This window comes from Myotis myotis, unplaced genomic scaffold, assembly GCF_014108235.1.
Source record: "Myotis myotis isolate mMyoMyo1 unplaced genomic scaffold, mMyoMyo1.p scaffold_m19_p_7, whole genome shotgun sequence".
Taxonomy (NCBI): Eukaryota; Metazoa; Chordata; class Mammalia; order Chiroptera; family Vespertilionidae; genus Myotis; species Myotis myotis.
Genome location: NW_023416379.1, coordinates 36858602 through 36877229, shown reverse-complemented (window position 1 = coordinate 36877229; position 18628 = coordinate 36858602). Strand labels below are relative to the sequence as shown.

At 40.0% G+C, this 18628-nt stretch overlaps 1 protein-coding gene and 1 pseudogene across 11 annotated transcripts in view; both read right to left on the bottom strand.

The window, feature by feature from the left end:
• CDK19 (cyclin dependent kinase 19) overlaps positions 1-18628 on the bottom strand; it is a 112391-nt gene that overhangs the window by 62504 nt on the left and 31259 nt on the right. For 6 of the 11 annotated variants that reach the window (XM_036316478.1, XM_036316477.1, XM_036316481.1 and 3 more), the window contains one exon: positions 11369-11444. In XM_036316478.1, the coding sequence (XP_036172371.1) occupies positions 11369-11444 (76 nt within the window). Of the gene's footprint in view, positions 1-11368; positions 11445-15527; positions 15577-18628 lie in introns of all 11 variants that reach the window. The other 5 variants (XM_036316475.1, XM_036316476.1, XM_036316484.1 and 2 more) reach the window with 1 other exon arrangement.
• Positions 229-2375, bottom strand: LOC118659886 (annotated as a pseudogene).

The following is an 18628-nucleotide window of genomic DNA, read 5'->3' as shown; positions in this document are numbered from 1 at the left end:
ATAATCCACATCACCCTTATAGCTACTGGATTTGAACCCTTAGAAATAAGCAATCACAAAACAGAACCATTTTCTTTTCTTTTTTTAAATATATTTTATTGATTTTTTTTTTTTACAGAGGAAGGGAGAGGGATAGAGAGCTAGAAACATCAATCAGCTGCCTCCTACACACCCCTCACCGGGGATGTGCCCACAAACAAGGCACATGCCCTTGACCAGAATCGAACCCAGGACCCTTCAGTCCACAGGCCAACGCTCTATCCACCGAGCCAAACCGGCCAGGGCCAGAACCATTTTCAAACAGAAATAAATGTACTGCTTTTGCCCAGATTATAAAGGATATAAGTTAAAGCATAACTAAGTGTATACTGTGCTATCTCCCCAGATGTAAATGTGATTATAACTATAATTTTATATGCAGGAATGTGTACAAATTTATAGTGCTCTAAGACAATGTCTCCCAACTGATGTTATATAAGATATTAATAGCTATACAGTCGCTTCCCCCTCCCCAAAATTTGGAAATGCTAAGTCAAACAGGTTTCTAGACTATGTCTCAAAGCCCTGAACAGGCTAAGGTACACTATGGAACTCCAACAGGCGGCAAACATCCTTTCCTAAATACACTGACCATGGAACCCGCCTCCTTCCAAAACAGAGCTTCTACCAACATTTCCAGGTACTAGTATTCTATGGAACATAGTTTGGAAAATAAATACTACTCTTAAGACTCCCTACATGTTCTGCATTGAATAGACAAATTTATTATAATAAACATTATAATAAACATTAAATAATGTTTGATCTTTAGAAATAGCAGGCCTATATGGAACCACAGTGTTAACATCATCTATAAACAATTTTTCTTTTAACAGATTTCACGAAGAACAGAGACAGATCCTCCTCAGGAAGTGGGGGTTTACTCCTCAACTCTAGCGCTTCTGCTGCTGCTGTTTACTTGTGTTCCTCACGTATGTGTTATACTTAACTATATCTTGGCTCATTTCATCCACTCTGTAGATTCTTTCTCAAACGATTGCTGCTAATAAGGCTGAGAAATTCATGTTTACCTGCTACAGCTGACTTCTTTTCTCAAGTTCCCACATTAGGATATTGATCGGATGCGAATTGTTAATTACAATCAATACTTCTTCAAATTTGTGTTCAAAGGTAATACTTTCCTATTTCAGTGCTTCGGGAAGAAAACCCTTCTCTTTACAGATTTCCATCAGTTTAGGAGTTAGTCTTGCATGCCTTCGGTGAGAGAAACTGTTGGGCAGTTTTTATGGGATCGTAAATGAGAACGACAGATTCTTCAAAGGCATGCTGGTAACTGAACTAAGAATCCAGGACCACTTGGGTGACAAACCAGCCATAGTATGTGGAGACTAATACCAGCCCCCGTGGAGATGGTCAATGTTGATATGATGAAGGCTCTGCATCATTTCCATCTGATATTGGACTTTGTCAAAGTCAGCATCACCTTCTATGTGCTGGGGGAAAGGGAAGCAGTTGGTAATTTCAAGCCGATCTTCTACAACCAGGCCCCACAGCACTCCTTGTCCTTCTTGATTATGTTTGATTATCTTTAATACCAGGAAGCCATCTAGCTGCACTTGCTTCATGGCTAAATCTCCAGACCCGCCTTTGCCCTTCCCTGCTGTGCAGGGGGTGGAGCTAAGACTTGGTGGTGCAGCCAGTGCCTTCCTCGAGGGATGCCATCTTTCCAGCCTGACAGGAAGAAAGAGCTGTAGTGCTTTATTCTAAGGTTCTTTGTACCTAGCAAAAACTCCTTTGAATGAGGCCCAAAACAAAAACCTGAAAGAATGTTTATTTGACTTCATATATATTTCAACAATGTAATTTTATAATTTTTCTAAGCATAAAATACCAATGTTGAAAGTTTCCTTTGATTTTAAAAGTTTTACTTTGGCAATATTTTACTAAGAAAAGGATTATAATCATACTAATTATTCTTCTTTTACTGAGCTAAAATTCATATAACATAAACTTGACCATTTTAAACCATACAATTCAGTAACTTCCCATACCTTCATAATGTTGTGCAACTATCATCACTGTCTAATTCCAGAACATCCCAAAAAGAAAATCCACACCAATTAAGCAGTTACTCTCCAATGCTCCCTCATCCCAGATCCTGACAACCATTAATCTGCTTTCTGTCTCTATGGCTTTGCCTATTCTATACATTTCATATAAATGGAATCATACCATATGTGGCTTTTTTGTGTCTGGTTTCTTTAACCTAATGCTACTAAGATATATCCATCTTACAGCAAGCATCAGTACTTCACTTCTTTTTATGGCTGAATAATATTCTATTGTATGTATATACTACATTTTATTTATCCATTCATCAGCTGATGGATATGTAAATTGTTTCCAATTTTTGGCTATTATAAATAACTAGAGGCCCGGTGCAGAAAATTTGTGCACTGGCGGGGGGGGGGGGGGGAGGTTGTCCCTCAGCCCCACTTGTGCCCTCTTACAGTCTAGGACCCCTCGGGGGATAACGACCTGCTGGCTTAGGCCCGCTCCCGGGTGGCAGAGGGCAGGCCCAATCCCTAGGTGCCTGCCCCGCAGCCCCTGGTCGGGCTCAGAGCAGGGACAATTGGAGAGTTGGGTCACCGCCCCCTGTCATGCACAGAGCAGGGCGGGTCGGGAGGTTGCGATGCCACCCCCAGTCATGCTCAGGGTAGGGCCGATTGGGGGGTTGGGGCACTGCCACCTGTCATACTCAAGGCAAGGTCGATGGGGAGGTTGTGGCGCCACCCCGTCACGCACAGAGCAGGGCCGATCAGGGGGTTGTGGTGCCACCCCTGTCACATACAGAGACGGCCGATCAGGGGGTTGGGGCGCTGCCCCCTGTCAAGCACAGAGCAGGGCCCATCAGGGGGTTGGGGAGCTCCCCCCTGTCACGCACAGAGCGGGGCCCATCAGGGGGTTGGGGGGCTCCCCCGTCACGCACAGAACAGGGCCGATCAGGGGTTGGGGCGCTCTCCCCTGTCACGCACAGAGCAGGGCCCATTAGGGGGTTGGGGAGCTCCCCCCTGTCATGCACAGAGTAGGGCCGATAGCGGCATTGGGGCACCGCCCCCTGTCACACACAGAGCAGGGCGGATCAGGGGGTTGGGGAGCTCCCCTCATCAGGCACAGAGCAGGGCTGATCAGGGGGTGGGGCCCTTTCCCCTGTGGAGAACAGAGCTGGGCGGATAGGGAGGTTGTGGCCCCGCCCACTGTCACACACAGAGCTGAAGGGCGATCAGGGGGTTTGGGCGCTGCCCCGTCACGCTGCTCCAGGGGCCAGGAGGCCTCACGGCTCCGCTGATACCAGTGCTGGGAGGCCTCGGGGCTCTGCTTGACACCAGGGCAGTGAGGCCTCGCGGCTCCGCTTGACACCGGGGCAGTGAGGCCTCGTGACTCCGCTGATCCTGGGTTCGGGAGGCCTCGCAGCTCCGCTGATCCCGGTGCTGGGAGGCATGTTACCCTTTTACTATATAGGATAGAGGCCTGGTGCATGGGTGGGGGCCGGCTGGTTTGCCCTGAAGGGTGTCCTGGATCAGGGTGGGGGTCCCCACTGGGGTGCCTGACCAGTCTGGATGAGGGGATGATGGTTGTTTGCAGCTGGTCACACCCCCTTCAGGGGGGTGTCCCCACTGGGGTGCCTGGCCAGTCTGGGTGAGGGGCTGAGGGCCGTTTTCAGGCTGGCAGGTGACTGAAGCTCCCAACCTCGCCTTTTTTTTTTTCATTCTGGGATTTATTTACCTTCTATGGCTGTCATTGGAACTGAGAGCCGGCTTTAGCTCTGAGGTTCGGCTCCAGCTCTGAGACCTTGGCTGCTGATCTGGGTTTGTTTGGGTTCTATAATTGAAACACTGTTTCAGCTCCAGCTCCGAGGCCGGCTGGCTGAAAGCAAGTTTCTGGAGTTTGTTTAGCATCTATATTTCCAACATTGTTTCTTAGACTGCAGCTCAGAGACGGGCAGCAGCAGGTGGGGAACCTTGGCTTCCTCCATCGCCAGGGAAACCAAGCCTCCTGTTCACTTCAGCTGCCTGGCTGCCGGCCGCCATCTTGGTTGGCAGTTGATTTGCATATCTCACTGATTAGCCAATGGGAAGGGTAGTGAAGTTACGGTTAATTTCCATGTTTCTCTTTTATTAGATAGGACTAGAGGCCCGGTGCACAAAAATTTGTGCACTCGGGGGGTGAGGACCCTCAGCCTGGCTTGTGCCCTCTCACAGTCTGGGACCCTTCGGGGGATGACCAATTGCTGGCTGAGGCCTGCTCCCCAGGGGATTGGGCCTAAACTGGCAATCAGACATCCCTCTGGCATCCCGGCAGCCCTCGGGGGATGTCCACTTGCCAGCGGGGAGCAGACCTAAGCTGCAGTCAGACATTCTTAGCGCTGCAGAGGAGGCAGGAGAGGCTCCCACCACCACCGCTGTACTGGAAGCCATCAGCCTGGCTTGTGGCTGAGCAGAGTGCCTTCATGTGGGAGCTCACTAACCACCAGAGGGCAGCTCCTTCATTGAGCATCTGCCTCCTGGTGATCAGTGTGTGTCATTGTGACCAGTCATTCCCAGTCGTTCTGCTGTTAGGGTCAGTTTGCATATTACCCTTTTACTATATAGGATAGAGGCCTGGTGCACGGGTGGGGGCTGGCTTGTTTGCCCTGAATGGTGTCCCGGATCAGGGTGGGGGTCCCGCTTGGGTGCCTGGCCAGCCTGGGTGAGGGGATGATGGCTGTTTTCAGGCTGCCCGCACCCCCTTTAGGGTGAGGGTCCCCACTGGGGCGCCTGGCCAGCCTGGATGAGGGGCCGATGGCTGTTTTCAGGCTGCCCGCAACCCCTTCAGGGTGGGGGTCCCCACTGAGGTGCCTGGCCAGCCTGGTTGAGGGGCTGATGGCTGTTTTCAGGCTGCCCACACCCCCTTCAGGGATGGGGTCCCCACTGGGGTGCCTGGCCTTTCTGGGTGAGGGGCTGAGGGCCGTTTTCAGGCGGGCCAAGCCTGCAACTGAAGCTCCCAGTCTCTCCTTTCTTTTTTTTTTATTCTGGGATTTATTTGCCTTCTATAATTGAAACTTTGTTGCGGCTCCAGCTCCAAGGCCGGCTCCTGAAAGCAGGTATCTGGGGTTTGTTTAGCTTCTATAATTGCAACATTGTTGCTTAGCGTGCAGCTCAGAGCTGGGCCGTGGCAGTTGGAGAACCTTGGATTCCTCCATCACTGGAGCAAACAAGCCTCATGTTCGCTTCAGCTGCCTGGCTGCTAGCTGCCATCTTGTTTGGCAGTTAATTTGCATATCGCCCTGATTAGCCAATGGGAAGCGTAGTGGAGGTATGGTTAATTACCATGTTTGTCTACTATTAGATAGGATTCTGCTATAAACGTCTGTGTACAAGTTTTTGTTTGAACACCTGTTTTCAGTTCTATTGGGCATACTCCTAAGAGCAGAACTGATGGGTCATAGGGTGATTCTATGTTTAGCTTTTGGTAGAACCACCCAAATGTTTGCCATAACATCTAAACTATTTTACATTTCCGTCAACAATGTATGAAGGCTCCAATTCCCATATCCTTGCCAACAACCCTTATTTTCATTTTATTATTACTAGAAGACCAGAGCACAAAAATCACACGGCCCCGCCCACCTGCACGAGCCTGGCCACGCCCACCCACCCACCCACCCACCGCCCCACCCGCCTGCTCGCCGCCAAGCACCCGAGACCTGGGCTGCTTCACTCCAGCCACCACCACCACCCACCCGGTTCCTCATGGTTCCCCGTCCAGTCATTGGTTGCTACAGTGTTACAGCCACAGGCCTTTTATAATATAGACTAGAGGTCCGATGCACGAAATTCGTGCATGGGGGAGGGGATCTCTCAGGCCAGCCTGCACCCTTCTCCAATTCGGGACCCTTCGGGGGATGTCCGACTGCCTCTCACAATCCGGGAGCACTAAGGGCCAGTTCACAATGTCTAACATATCTGATAGTAGCTTACTCACTAAGTGAAAAAAACATTATGTTAGTAGGTTAAGAGCATCAAAATTAACTTGATCATTTAAACTAAGCCAGCATTTTCTGAACACTCCTTTATATGAGACACTATGTGGGTTTTCTGCACTTAATTAAAAGTCCAATGACTGTTTAATGCCTTTACAATGGTTCTATCATTCATTTCATATGTTCTAATACCTTGGCAAAACTTAATTTAAATGATCACCTTGAAATGTCATGCAGTTTGCTTTTCACAGCATTTTTTTTATGATGAATAACCAAAAACAATGGAATATCTTTCTTTTACAAGAATAATTTTAAAGTATTCTTGGATTGTAAATATTTTTATTTTAGCATCCTAAAATAGTTGGCAGTACTAAGTAATATTCTTCATGAACAAAAGCATATTACATTTATTAAGACAGCATATATTTTCTCTATGGAAGGAAGTGCAACAATGCTAATTATGTTTTAAATCCATGGGGATCACTAAAAGGAGTTATGTAAATAACAATGAACTTCTCTTTTGAGCTTGGGTTAGGCAGATTATGGGGGTAAAAAGTAATTAATTTACAGATGTAAAATGTTTCCTTAATTCCACATCTAACACTTAACTTTTTAAGAACTTTTAAAAATAAATGATGCTCAAGTATAAGGAAATAATAAATATACCAACATATGTATCATTTTTATAGTATTTAACCTGACAGTATACCTTAGAATTAATAAGCACTCTTTCTATACAAAAACAAATAAACCAAGCCATAAAATTCATATTTCTACTTGTTAAAAGTATCCATCACTGAACCACCCATGAGTTCAAAACTTTATCAAACTTTAATTTAAAAATCATGACAAAGAAAAGTATCTACTGAATGACATAGAAACAGTGTGCACTGTATGATCCCAGGTAATGTTGGTACTGAAGGTTTAGGAACTACACTTTGAGAACCAGTACCTAAAATCATGGCAAAGCGTCTCTCTATAGAAACATTAAAGTATTACATAATCTTTAGAGAATAGTCAGACATTATCTGGAAATGCCTAAGAAGATCACAGGCTTTGACAGACCCAAGTTAAACAAGAAACAGGAGCCTTAGCAAGTTTTGCTCACTGGCCCTCAGACTGTAGTGTCATGCATTCAATTCCAATCAAGGGCACAAACCTCAGTTGCAGGCTCCATCCCATGAGGAAGCAAAAAAACACTCAATTAGAAGAGCAAAAAGAAAAAAAGAGTAAGAAAATAGTGTAAGGAGCCTCTGGGAAAACTTCAAGCATACCAACATTTGCATTATGCAGTTGCCAGAAGGAAAAGAGAGTGAGCAAGATGTTGTAAACCTATTTGAAGAAATAATGACAGAAAACTTCCCCTACCTGGGGAAAAAAAGTAGACTTACAAGTCCAGGAAGCGCAGAGTCCCAAACAAGAGAAACCCAAAGAGGCCCACACCAAGATACATCATAATCAAAATGCCAAGGGTTAAAGACAGAGAGAATCTTAAAAGCAGCAAGAGAAAAGCAGTTAGTTACCTACAAGGAATACCCATACGACTGTCAGCTGATTTCTCAACAGAAATATGCAGGCCAGAAGGGAGTACAAAGAAATATTCAAAGTGATGAATAGCAAGGACCTACAACCAAGATTGCTATATCCAACAAAGCTATCATTTAGAATTGAAGGTCAGACAGATAAAGAGCTTCACAGACAAGAAAAAGCTAAAGGAGTTCACCACCACCAAACCAGTATTACATGAAATGCTGAACGGTATTCTTTAAGAAGAAACACAAAAATCAAATATATGAATAAAAGGCAATAAACACATATATATCAATAATTGAATCTAAAACATCAAATAAACAAACAAGCAGAACAGAAACAGAATCATAGATCCAGAGAACATTCTGATGGTTGCCAGATATTGTAGGGATGGGTGAAAAAGGTGAAGGGATCCCATGATTATTTTGTAACAACCAAGTTGTTACAAAATAATCATGGGATATAAAGTACAGCATGGGGGATATAGTGAATAATATTCTAATAACTATGTATGATGTTAGATGGGTATGAGTTTATCAGGATGATCACTTAGTAAGTTATATAATATCTAATCACTGGGGTGAATACCTGAAACTAATATAATACTGTATGTCAACCGTATTTGAAAAAGGACAAACTAAATGTAAAAGCAAAAATTCCCCACTTAAAAATAGAAGATAGCCTCTCAGGTGTGTCTCAGTGGTTGAGCGTTGACCCATGAACCAGGAGTTCACAGTTTGATTCCCAGTCAGAGCACATGCCCGGGTGTGGGTTTGATCCCCAGTAAGGGGCATGCAGGAGGCAGCCAATCAATAATTCTCTCTCATCATTGATGGTTCTCTCTCTCTCTCCCCCCTCCCCCTTCCTCTCTGAAATCCATTAAAAAACAATTTGTTTAAGTAGAAGATAGTATCTTAGGTATGTACATTTGAGGTAGTGAAAAAAGACCCCTCCACAGTGCCCAGCACCCAGGAAGAACTTCAGTGAAAAATAGGACTAGAAAAACTCTATCCACTAGCCTGGCAAAATATAAGGAAGTTTGCTATAGGTCCTGGGCCTTATATTGTGCAGCATGCAGAGCATACCACAGGCAAAGACAAAACCTTAAAATCAAACAGGGAGAACACAGACTTCCTGGAAAGCCAAGACATCACTGACATCACTGACAACAGACATCACATCATCAATAACCAAGGCCAGAAGACCATGGAGAAATCTTCAAAGTGCTGAAGAATAAACTTCAAATTGTATATCCAGCTAAACTGTATTTCAAAAGTGGGGACAAAATAGACATTTTTGGTCAAAAACTTTAAAAAAAATTGTCATTTAACAAGCCCTTGATTAAAGAAACACTAAAAATATACCTCAATAAGGAGTGTGCACAAAAAAAGAATCAAGTAGATCTAAATATGTGCTGACTGTTAAGAAACTAAAAATATACAAAGTTGGGGACTAGGCGTAGAGCTTAAGTGAAAACAAGGTAGAAATAAAAGAAAATAACTGAATTAAAAACTTCTAAGGTCCTTGCATGGAGGGAGCTGGATAAACTTGAGAATTTAAGTCAAATACATATGTAAAAATGCAAGAGTAATTACTAACCTAGAAATAATGTAAGTTATTTCCAAACCAGAAGTTTAGAAAAAAAGGAAATAAGGAAAACTCAATCAATACTTCATAAATCAGAAAAGAAGGGGTGGAGGGGGAGAATCACAGCATCAGACACAGATAACTTAAAAATAAGAGAACAGAATTCTAAATATATGAATAGACACATTAATGTAAACAGATTAAACTCTCCCAACTTAAAAAGGATGCTTAGATTAGAAAGGATATTAAATTTAAAAGAAAAAATCAATCTCACAAAAATCAACCACTATTAGAAGGGTGCTACTGTTTCTCTTGAATAAAGAGCTAGAACAGTAAGCAGAATGGTTGTGTGTTTGTACAATATGCCAGTAGCTTTAACAATCCAACAGACAAGTGTTCTGAAAACCCTGATTCACACCAAGTTATGTAGCAGCAAATGGAATTAGAATTCCCCAGTGCATTAAGACTTGTTCTTTGGAGAATCAATGAACCTCCCTGCAATATTCTACTCCCATTTCTCAATAAAATCTCTTGACAAGGTAGTGATTCAAGGAATAAAGAGTGACTTTTAAGACACTGGAGAAGACTTCTTTCATGATCTTTGGCACAGTCTATGATGCTAATGTAAAAGCAATGATTCATAGTGACCTATAGAGCTTCCTTCATCAAAGCAACAAAACCAGATGTGTTACCAGGTACCATCAGTTTTAATGGCAAGCCACTTTTCACTGTTTTATCTCTCAACAGTCTTTCCAGTTTCCAAAATGGGTTCACAAAACAAGAATCTTTGATGGTATCAGTTCTTAAAGAACAAAAAAGAGAAACTAGCTTCATTAAGAAACATCAGAATTTCATTCAGTTACTTGCGGAAAGAAAATGGCCTAACTTCCAATTCCTTTAAAACCATGATCTGAGACTACAAGGAAAAAATGAGAATAATTCTGGAAGACTAATGTCATCTGAAAGAGGTCTTCACTGCTCTGCTCCCAGTCACAAAACATCCAGATTTCAGAGAGCTTCATTCATCTGGACCTCTCCAATCATATTGTTACTTTTAGTTATAAGATTTTGTAAGATTAGGCTTTTGTGTTGGAGCAAATCCAAATACCAGTAGAGGGAAGTTTCCAGCCGTTTCTTCCTTCTTTTGTTGTTACTGTTAATCCTCACCCAAGGTTGTCTTTTCCATTGATTTTTAGAGACAGTAGAAGAGAGAGAGAGAGAGAGAGAGAGAGAGAAAGAGAGAGAGAGAGAGAGAGAGAGAGAGAGAGAGAGAGAGAGAGAGAGAGAGAGAAACACTGATGTAAAAGAGACACATGGATTGGTTGCCTCCTACACATGCCCCAACAGGGCAGAGATTGAACCTACAACTCAGATAAACAACCTTGACTGAAATCAAACCTGTGACCCTTCAGTGAGCTGGTCAACCCTCTAACCACCGAACAACACTGGCCAGGGCAGTTCCAGCCTTTCCAAATTAAACCACCTTCTTGTCAAAACGATTCACACTGCCCAGTATGTTTTCTGGCTGGCAGACATACTAGTAGAGGCTTTTTCAGCTTTGTTGGCTTCCAGCTTCTATTAGCAAAAATATTGCCTTACAAGAAAAAGCATGATTTTGTATCCCTGTACATTTAATCTTTACAGTAAGATCAAAGGTCACAGTTTTTTTATCTGCTTTCATTTTCATTTTTTTATTGTATTTCAAAAATATGTTTACAGTTTCTGAGCCTTTTGGCTAAGATAAACTGTAAAAATATTTTTTCATTTAAACTAAACTCTACATAAATACAGATGGCATGGTAAATTTCCCTGTACATAATCTAACTAGATATACTAATGACCCATGACACCCTATATTTGTAAAAATACCCAAACAATTTTGACTTTCAGGGGGCAAAGGGGGCATTTTTAAAAAGGAAATTTTCAAAGCAGTAGAAAAATATATTTTTAAAACCTTTTTAAGTTAATTACATTAGATCACAATTTAAATTAATTAAGTCAACATTTAACTTAGTAATTCTAAAATTATAAATCCTAAATATCATTAAGACAATCAATGTTCAAAAGATGGTTTTCAAGTAATCAACAAGTTTATGCAGCTTTTCTCATCTTATATATCATTAACATCTTTGAAATAACCATGTATTGTTTACATTAATGAAACTATTTTATATTAATATCAATCATCATCCAATATCAATAACAGAATAAGTATTTATATCCACTTACTGCAATCTCTCTACAAGCCGACATGGATATTCCTGTGCCTTCAATTTGCTTCAATGCATATTCCTTTTCATCTTTTCTGCATATGAACACAAAAAAATTATTTTTTCTACACATTTTCAGATTTAAAATTATAATTACAAAAACAATGAAAATGCACTAGTCTCTCAGTGATATGTCAACACTCTCACATGCATGCACTGCTTATTATTTCTGATACTTCAACTATAGAAATACAAAATACCAAAATAAATTCGTCACAATGAAAATACCAGACAGAGCCAAAACATAAAATTCAAAATTGAAACAGAACAGGATACCTAACAAGGCACTGGTTTCAAAAAGTAAACAAGCATAGCCCCGCTGGTATGGCTTAGTAGTTGAGTGTCAACCTATGAGTCAGGAGATCATGGTTCGATTCCCCATGAGGACACATTCTTGGGTTGGGGGTTCAATCCCCAGTAGGGTGCATGCAGGAGGCAGCCGATTAATCATTCTCTCATCATTGATGCTTCTATCTCTCTCCCCTCCCTTCCTCTCTAAAATCAACAAAAAAATATTTTTTTTAAAAAAGTAAATAAGCATAAATATCAACTTAAGTATACTGCAAGATAATTCTACTCCTATTTTAATTATCTGGTGTATGAAAGCATTGTTATAAATATTAACTACAAAAACAAATACCATATGTAAACTCCTATATTTGTTTAAAGTAATTTCATCGTATCAGAATCATTTATTAGGAGGGAGAAGCTATGGAAGAATACTGACCCGCTGAGACACCCTAGTTCTCACATAGTATAGGGGACATTGAAAAGCCCCATTAACTCAACATAAAGCCTTGGAAAGACTTGGTGAGAAACTCCAACCACCAACATCTCAAGAACTCTAGGAAAAACCCAGTAGTTACAGTGAATTTTCCAAATAATGGAGGTAGGATTAGGGATTGTGGGGAACCACAGTAGTTATCAGGATGCTTAACCAAGTGAAGACAGCAGTTCAAAAATAGTGATACAGTTCATAAAAATAATAATAGTATATCAGATGAGTGGCTAGGACCACACAGTATCTTCAAGGTGCTGACACCAGAATCAGCCACACCAAGGCCCCAGCTGAATGTCACAAATGTGGTTCATATTAAGGGTTGTTCTGATAAGAGGAGTATAATCCATACCCTGTAAATTTTGTCTTTTGATTATATTAGAGCCTCAGCAAGGTATCACCATGTCATGATGCTTTGTTTTGCCAAATGATAGTGGTGCCACACCCTGTCCTACTTACCTATTTCTCATTTTCCCCATTCTGCATTTATAAGCAGATAAATCAGTTTAAGAGGTTATTTACAATATGCATTTAAAACAACTTAATGCCTTTTGAAGATTTTCACAAACATCTATGTTTTGGGCAAATAATTGAGTTATGGTTACTTTCCCCCACAATCAGTGTGAAAATTATATCCATTACTCTTCCAGTATATGGCATTCAAGATAATTAAGCAGATCCAAGCAGCAGCCTTGTAGGTTGCTGGTGTAAAAAAGACAAAGATTTTTTAAAAATGAAACTCTAAAAGCTGACCTGAAAATTATTCTGAAAGGAAATAGAGGTTTCCTTCCAACATCTAAAGAACTGTAATTAAAAGTCAATGTATTAGGCCTCATAAACTGAAGTAAGTAATTTGTATTTTTGCCTAACAAAGATTATATAAAGTTACTCAAAGACTAATTGCAGAAATTTAATTAATGTCATTTACTGCCCCTAACCTAGGACAAGTTTAAAAAATAAAATAAACCTTATTTCAGATTAATTTTTAAAAAAAGATAATGAGGCAGCATTTTTTTTACTTTCTTATTTATTTTTGTTTTCTTTTTTTATAAACAGCATTTTGATAAAAAGAAAACACACCAGATATTTCAACAGGATGGACTGCTATCAATTAATAAAATAATAATTATGAAGGTCATTAGAAACATGAAAAATGTTTACCATTAACTACTAAGAATTACACAAATTATACCATATAAAAACATTCATATATCCAGACATATGTTGAGGTAATATAACTAAAGAAAAGCAGTTGTGTTAAGATGGAGAAAGTTATGTTAATTAGCTTCAGTACTAACATTACATTGTCTTTTAAGTAAGAATTGAAGGAAAAAAGAAAAGAGCCAAAATAATTTGACAGTCAGAAAATAGTCACCTACTAAAACAATCTTCAGTATTTTCAAAGTGCTATCTTAGGTGTGTTTTCAAGAACAAAGTAAAAAACATGGAAAGCTTAAGTGATCATTTTTCCTTTTTCTCTGTCCTGTTTCCTCCAAACATAAAACTAGACTTTTTCAAACTACTCAGAAGCCACTAAGAAGTACAAGCAGCAGGTGACTGAATGTCATTAAAGCCAAATATCCCCCCCACCCTTAATATAGGGTATCCCAAAAAATGTATACATGCACTTTGAATAATTATAAAGGCAGTGCTTATTAAAATACATTCAATTTTCAAAATTAAGCTATCAGCTGTTAAAGTGTATATACATTTTTTGGTAACACCCTATATATGTGTGGGTATGTATGTGACAGCCCTTGTGCCTGAGAACTTAACACAGTGCTTACAATGTAAATTTCATAATTTAATAATTAAATTAACTAGTAGGCATCTATTACAGAATATTTAAGTATAATAAATTATAAAAATAAAATTATATAAGCTTTCTGACAAAATTTTAATATGAAATCATAATTTTTTAAAACAAATATTTCAATACTATTTCCCTAAATGAAGTCTTCCAGAAGCTCATGTAATTGCACAGTTTTATTTTTAATACTGTAAAGAATATTACACAATCTGGATAGGTTATCGTTGCTATGGAAACTATAAAATTTTTGCAGTGAATCAAAAAGTACAAAATTAACACATCACATTAATGGCTTTAGAATTTTACATTGAGGCTGTCAAAGGCATTTGAAACCTTGAGCAGAACAGACTGAAGTATAAGCTTCTTATTCTGAATTATGTGGATAGGAACTAGGAACAAACCCAGCAATTATTTCACTTAATAAATTTAAATATAACTTCCATCTGTTAAATTAATAAAATACTCCAAGGTCTGCAAACTTAAGAATTATTTGCAACTTTCAGATTGAGAATCAAAGTACATATATTATTACCATTTCTTTTGTATGTTAACTGTCAGGTAGTAAGGGATGATATGGCCCCTCTGAAGTTCACCATATGAACAAGTGGCAGAATCCCAGGGGACATATGGGTCCCACTTTCACCATGGTACTATGTCAATGCCAATCTTTGGTCACATGCCACAAGGCCCACAAATATTTCAATGACTAGCACACAGGGCAGGGAAACTTTATTGCTCTCAATCCATGTGAGTGACCCTCTCCAGGAATTCCTTCAAATGGAAGTGACAAGTCATACCCCACAGCTTATATGTCTCAGGCACATATAATATTAAATGCCGTAGATATAATTTTTTTTTTATTGATTTTTTTACAGAGAGGAAGGGAGAGGGATAGAGAGTTAGAAACATCGACCAGCTGCCTCCTGCATACCCCCCACTGGGGATGTGCCTGCAACCAAGGTACATGCCCTTGACTGGAATCGAACCTGGGACCTTTCAGTCCGCAGGCCAATGCTCTATCCACTGAGCCAAACCGGTTAGGGTATAATTTGTTCTTTTACATAACAAGGCTGAAAAGCAGGTGAACCTTACCTATACTGTTATGATGGTCTGGCTTTTACAGGCAGCTTAGTTCTTTCTTAAAGCTATTTTATTTCTAAATAAAAGTAGTTTATTGTTTACTATAATAAAGACAGACAAAGCAATTTCAAAGCCTTCAGGTAAACTGCTTTCTAAATTTTAGGACATATTAGATACTGTGCTAAGTTAGAGCGCCTACATATTGAAAATAATAAAGGAGTTTACTAAATAAATCCAAAATTAAAAATACATAAATTTGTACTATAACCATAGATATATTTAATGTAGAAATTTTTTTAATTTAATGACATTTCTCCTATATGTTAGTAATGTGTAGCAAAACCATGCAGGTTTCACTCTCAAGAGTCACAAAGAAAGTATTATTCAACAGGAACATGATGTAACAACAAAATAAAAAAGTAAATCTGGCAGACACTGTGACCCGATTACCTTTCCATCTGAGACACTGTGTTCGGAAAAACGCTTGGTGCAAGCAATTCTACAGACAGAAGAAAAAATAAAAAGCACACAGTTGTGCAAATTATAGAAATCATCGCCTTAAAATTTCTACCAGACTCAGTGGTACTATTTAAATGTAATTCAGGGAAGAGTTGCTCAAGCTAAAGAAGCAAGTTCAGTAGGAACATGTCTTAAATGAAATCTTAAGAACTGGTTTAATGAAAAAAAATAGTCTTATACCTTTCAATAACGTACAAACTTGGTGACCAGCCCCCAGTCACTTTTAGCAAGGTGAAGCACCATGCAGCAGCCTGTATGCACAGTATGGTTAAGGTCTGCCCAAAACTCCATTTGTTATCATCATAACTAAACAGATGCAGGGCTTTTCTTGGCTCTTATCAATTACACCATAAGGTATTCAGATCAGCTCTGGGCTATTTTTGGTCCCAAGAACCTTTGACAGACAAAAATCTAGAAGTATCTTTTTAAAAAAGATGAGGGAATTCAAGCTCAAGCAAGGCTGAGAGAAAATTTTTAGTCTTCAAACTAATAGTGTTAAAATCCATTTTTGTTTCTAACGAAAACAGAAGTACCTTACTAATTTATTTTACATCAACCAACAAACAAATACTGAGTCAATAGTGCATGCCCCAACACTATGCCAAGCTCTGAGGATGAACAAAATTAGACTACCCTAGATATCAAAGTTCAAAATCCAGCTGAAAGAGATTCTGGGTGAGTGGAAAATATAGACAAATAACTGATATGACTCCCTCTGCACTCAAGAGGTATGCATAACAAGAACAGAAAGAATGAAACTAATATTTCTTCCAGAGTTTTAAGAAAGGAAATTAACGACATGAGTAATGCCTTTAAGAGAACAGTTTCCAGGAAGAAGGGATGAGGAGATACAGATTTCCAGGCAGAAGTGTAGCATGAGAAAAATAAAAGGCATCTTCAGAAAACCACTGGTATTTAGATGGCTGGCAGCTGGAGGCATGATGACAAGGGGCAAGAGATGAGATTAGAAAAGTAAAGGGAATGGACCATGTGAGCTGTCAAAGAAGCTTATACTTCATATGTAAACAACGTGGAGCCAGAGGTTTTTAGAACAGGGACGGTACATTAACAGATATTTGCTCAGAAGGATAACTGTGATGGTAGACAAAATATTTGGTAGGTTGCATCATATGTCCAGATTAGAAAAGATGGAGATTACAAGAGTGACAGAGGAGAACAAATATGGATTTCAAAAGGCATTTCTGAGTCAGAACTGACAGATTTGATAACCAATTTGATTTTGTAGATCAAAGAAAGATTCCAAAGACAGATGAAGTTTCCACTTTGTCTAATTGTGCAAATGATAACACCATTAACCAAAGAAATGATGATGTGAGAGAAAAAATGGAGACCAGATATTATAAGAGTCTATTTTAAAGGCAATGAAAGTTATATATGAAGATTAATCTATGTAGGAAGAACTGAAATTACAAGTGTGAAAAACAATTAGGAGGTTATTGTAAATGTAAGAAGATGAGAACCTGGGTTAGTGTAATAGAAAGTTAGCTCCAAAAGGGGCTTAAGACAACCTCCTCATTTTAAAGATGAAGAAGCTAGGCCAGCAGCTAGAAGCAGAGTTGAGACAAAATCTCCTAATTCCAAGTTCAACATTCTCCATAACAAAGTGGTAACAGTAAGACTAGAGAAAAGAAGGAACACTTGTGACAGTAATTTTTAAGAAGGAATTGGCAGAACCAAATGAATAAATAATGATTAAGAAGACTGAATCAGCCCTAGCTGGTTTGGCTCAGTGGATAGAGCGTCGACCTGTGAACTGAAAGGTCCCAGGTTCGATTCCAGTCAAGGGCACATGGCCGGGGTTGTGGACTCGATCCCCAGTGGGGGACTTGCAGGAGGCAGCCAATCCATGATTCTCTCTCATCATGAATGTTTCTATCTCTCTCTCCCTCTTCCTTCCTCTCTGAAATCAATAAAAATATATTTAAAAAAAAAAAAAAAAAAAAAAAAGAAGACTGAATCAGGTTAAATCTGAGGTTCTGAGCTTGGCTGATGGGGAGGATGATATCATTGAGAACAAGAGTTGGGTCAGATCTCAGAATATTCTTATGATTCTTTTACATAGAAAAAATTTTTAACCCAAAATGAAAATATCTGAGAAGTTCCAAGAGGAGATATCCTAAAGATGTTTCTTGAGGGCCTATCATAGTAGTTTCAGATTGAAAGGCCTTGAGCCTTCATGAGAGATTGGATTAGAGCAGCAACCTGTGGGTCTCGACCCCTTTGGCGGTAGACTGACCTGCCGGGAGCCGGTCCATCCTTGCTGTTTCAAAGGACCTGGCATATATGGCATACTGTTCTTAAAATGTTTGCTCACCTTCTTGGCACTATGTGTTTTAACCAAGGTCTCCTCTCTAAGAAAGGTTGTTTCCCCAGGTAGGGATTTTCCCCTGAAGTTACGGAGGGAATAAAACCCCTCAACTAAGTGCCAGGCGGGTAATTAATCACTTTAACTACGAACAATCATGCTTAAGCTACATAATCTTTACTCCCTAGAATGGAGATAAGAAACGCCCTAACCTTTGTAATAGAGATTGATAGGATTGAATCAACTGGTATAAATACAGATGTAACAAGACAGCAAGAGACAGAACTTAGAAGACAGAACCAAGAGGCACAGAACCTAGAGAAGAACCTAGAGACAGAACATGGCAAAAGATCCTGGACAGAAACTGGCCACAGAACCTAGAGACAGAACCTAGCGAGAGAACCTGGCTGAAGAACCTAGAGACAGAACTGGCTACAGAACCTGGCAATAGAACCAGGCAAGAGAACCCAACCATGCTGATCAACTGAACGCTGTCTCCGTCTTCTTCTTCTTCGCCGACTCCGTCTACGCCTTTGGGAACCCCTGGACCCGCTGGGGTTGGACCCCGGCACTGACCCTTTCACAGGGGTCGCCTAAGACCACCCTGCATATCAGATATTTACATTATGATTCATAACAGTAGCAACATTACAGTTATGAAGTAGCAACGAAAATAATTTTATGGTTGGGTCACAACATGAGGAAC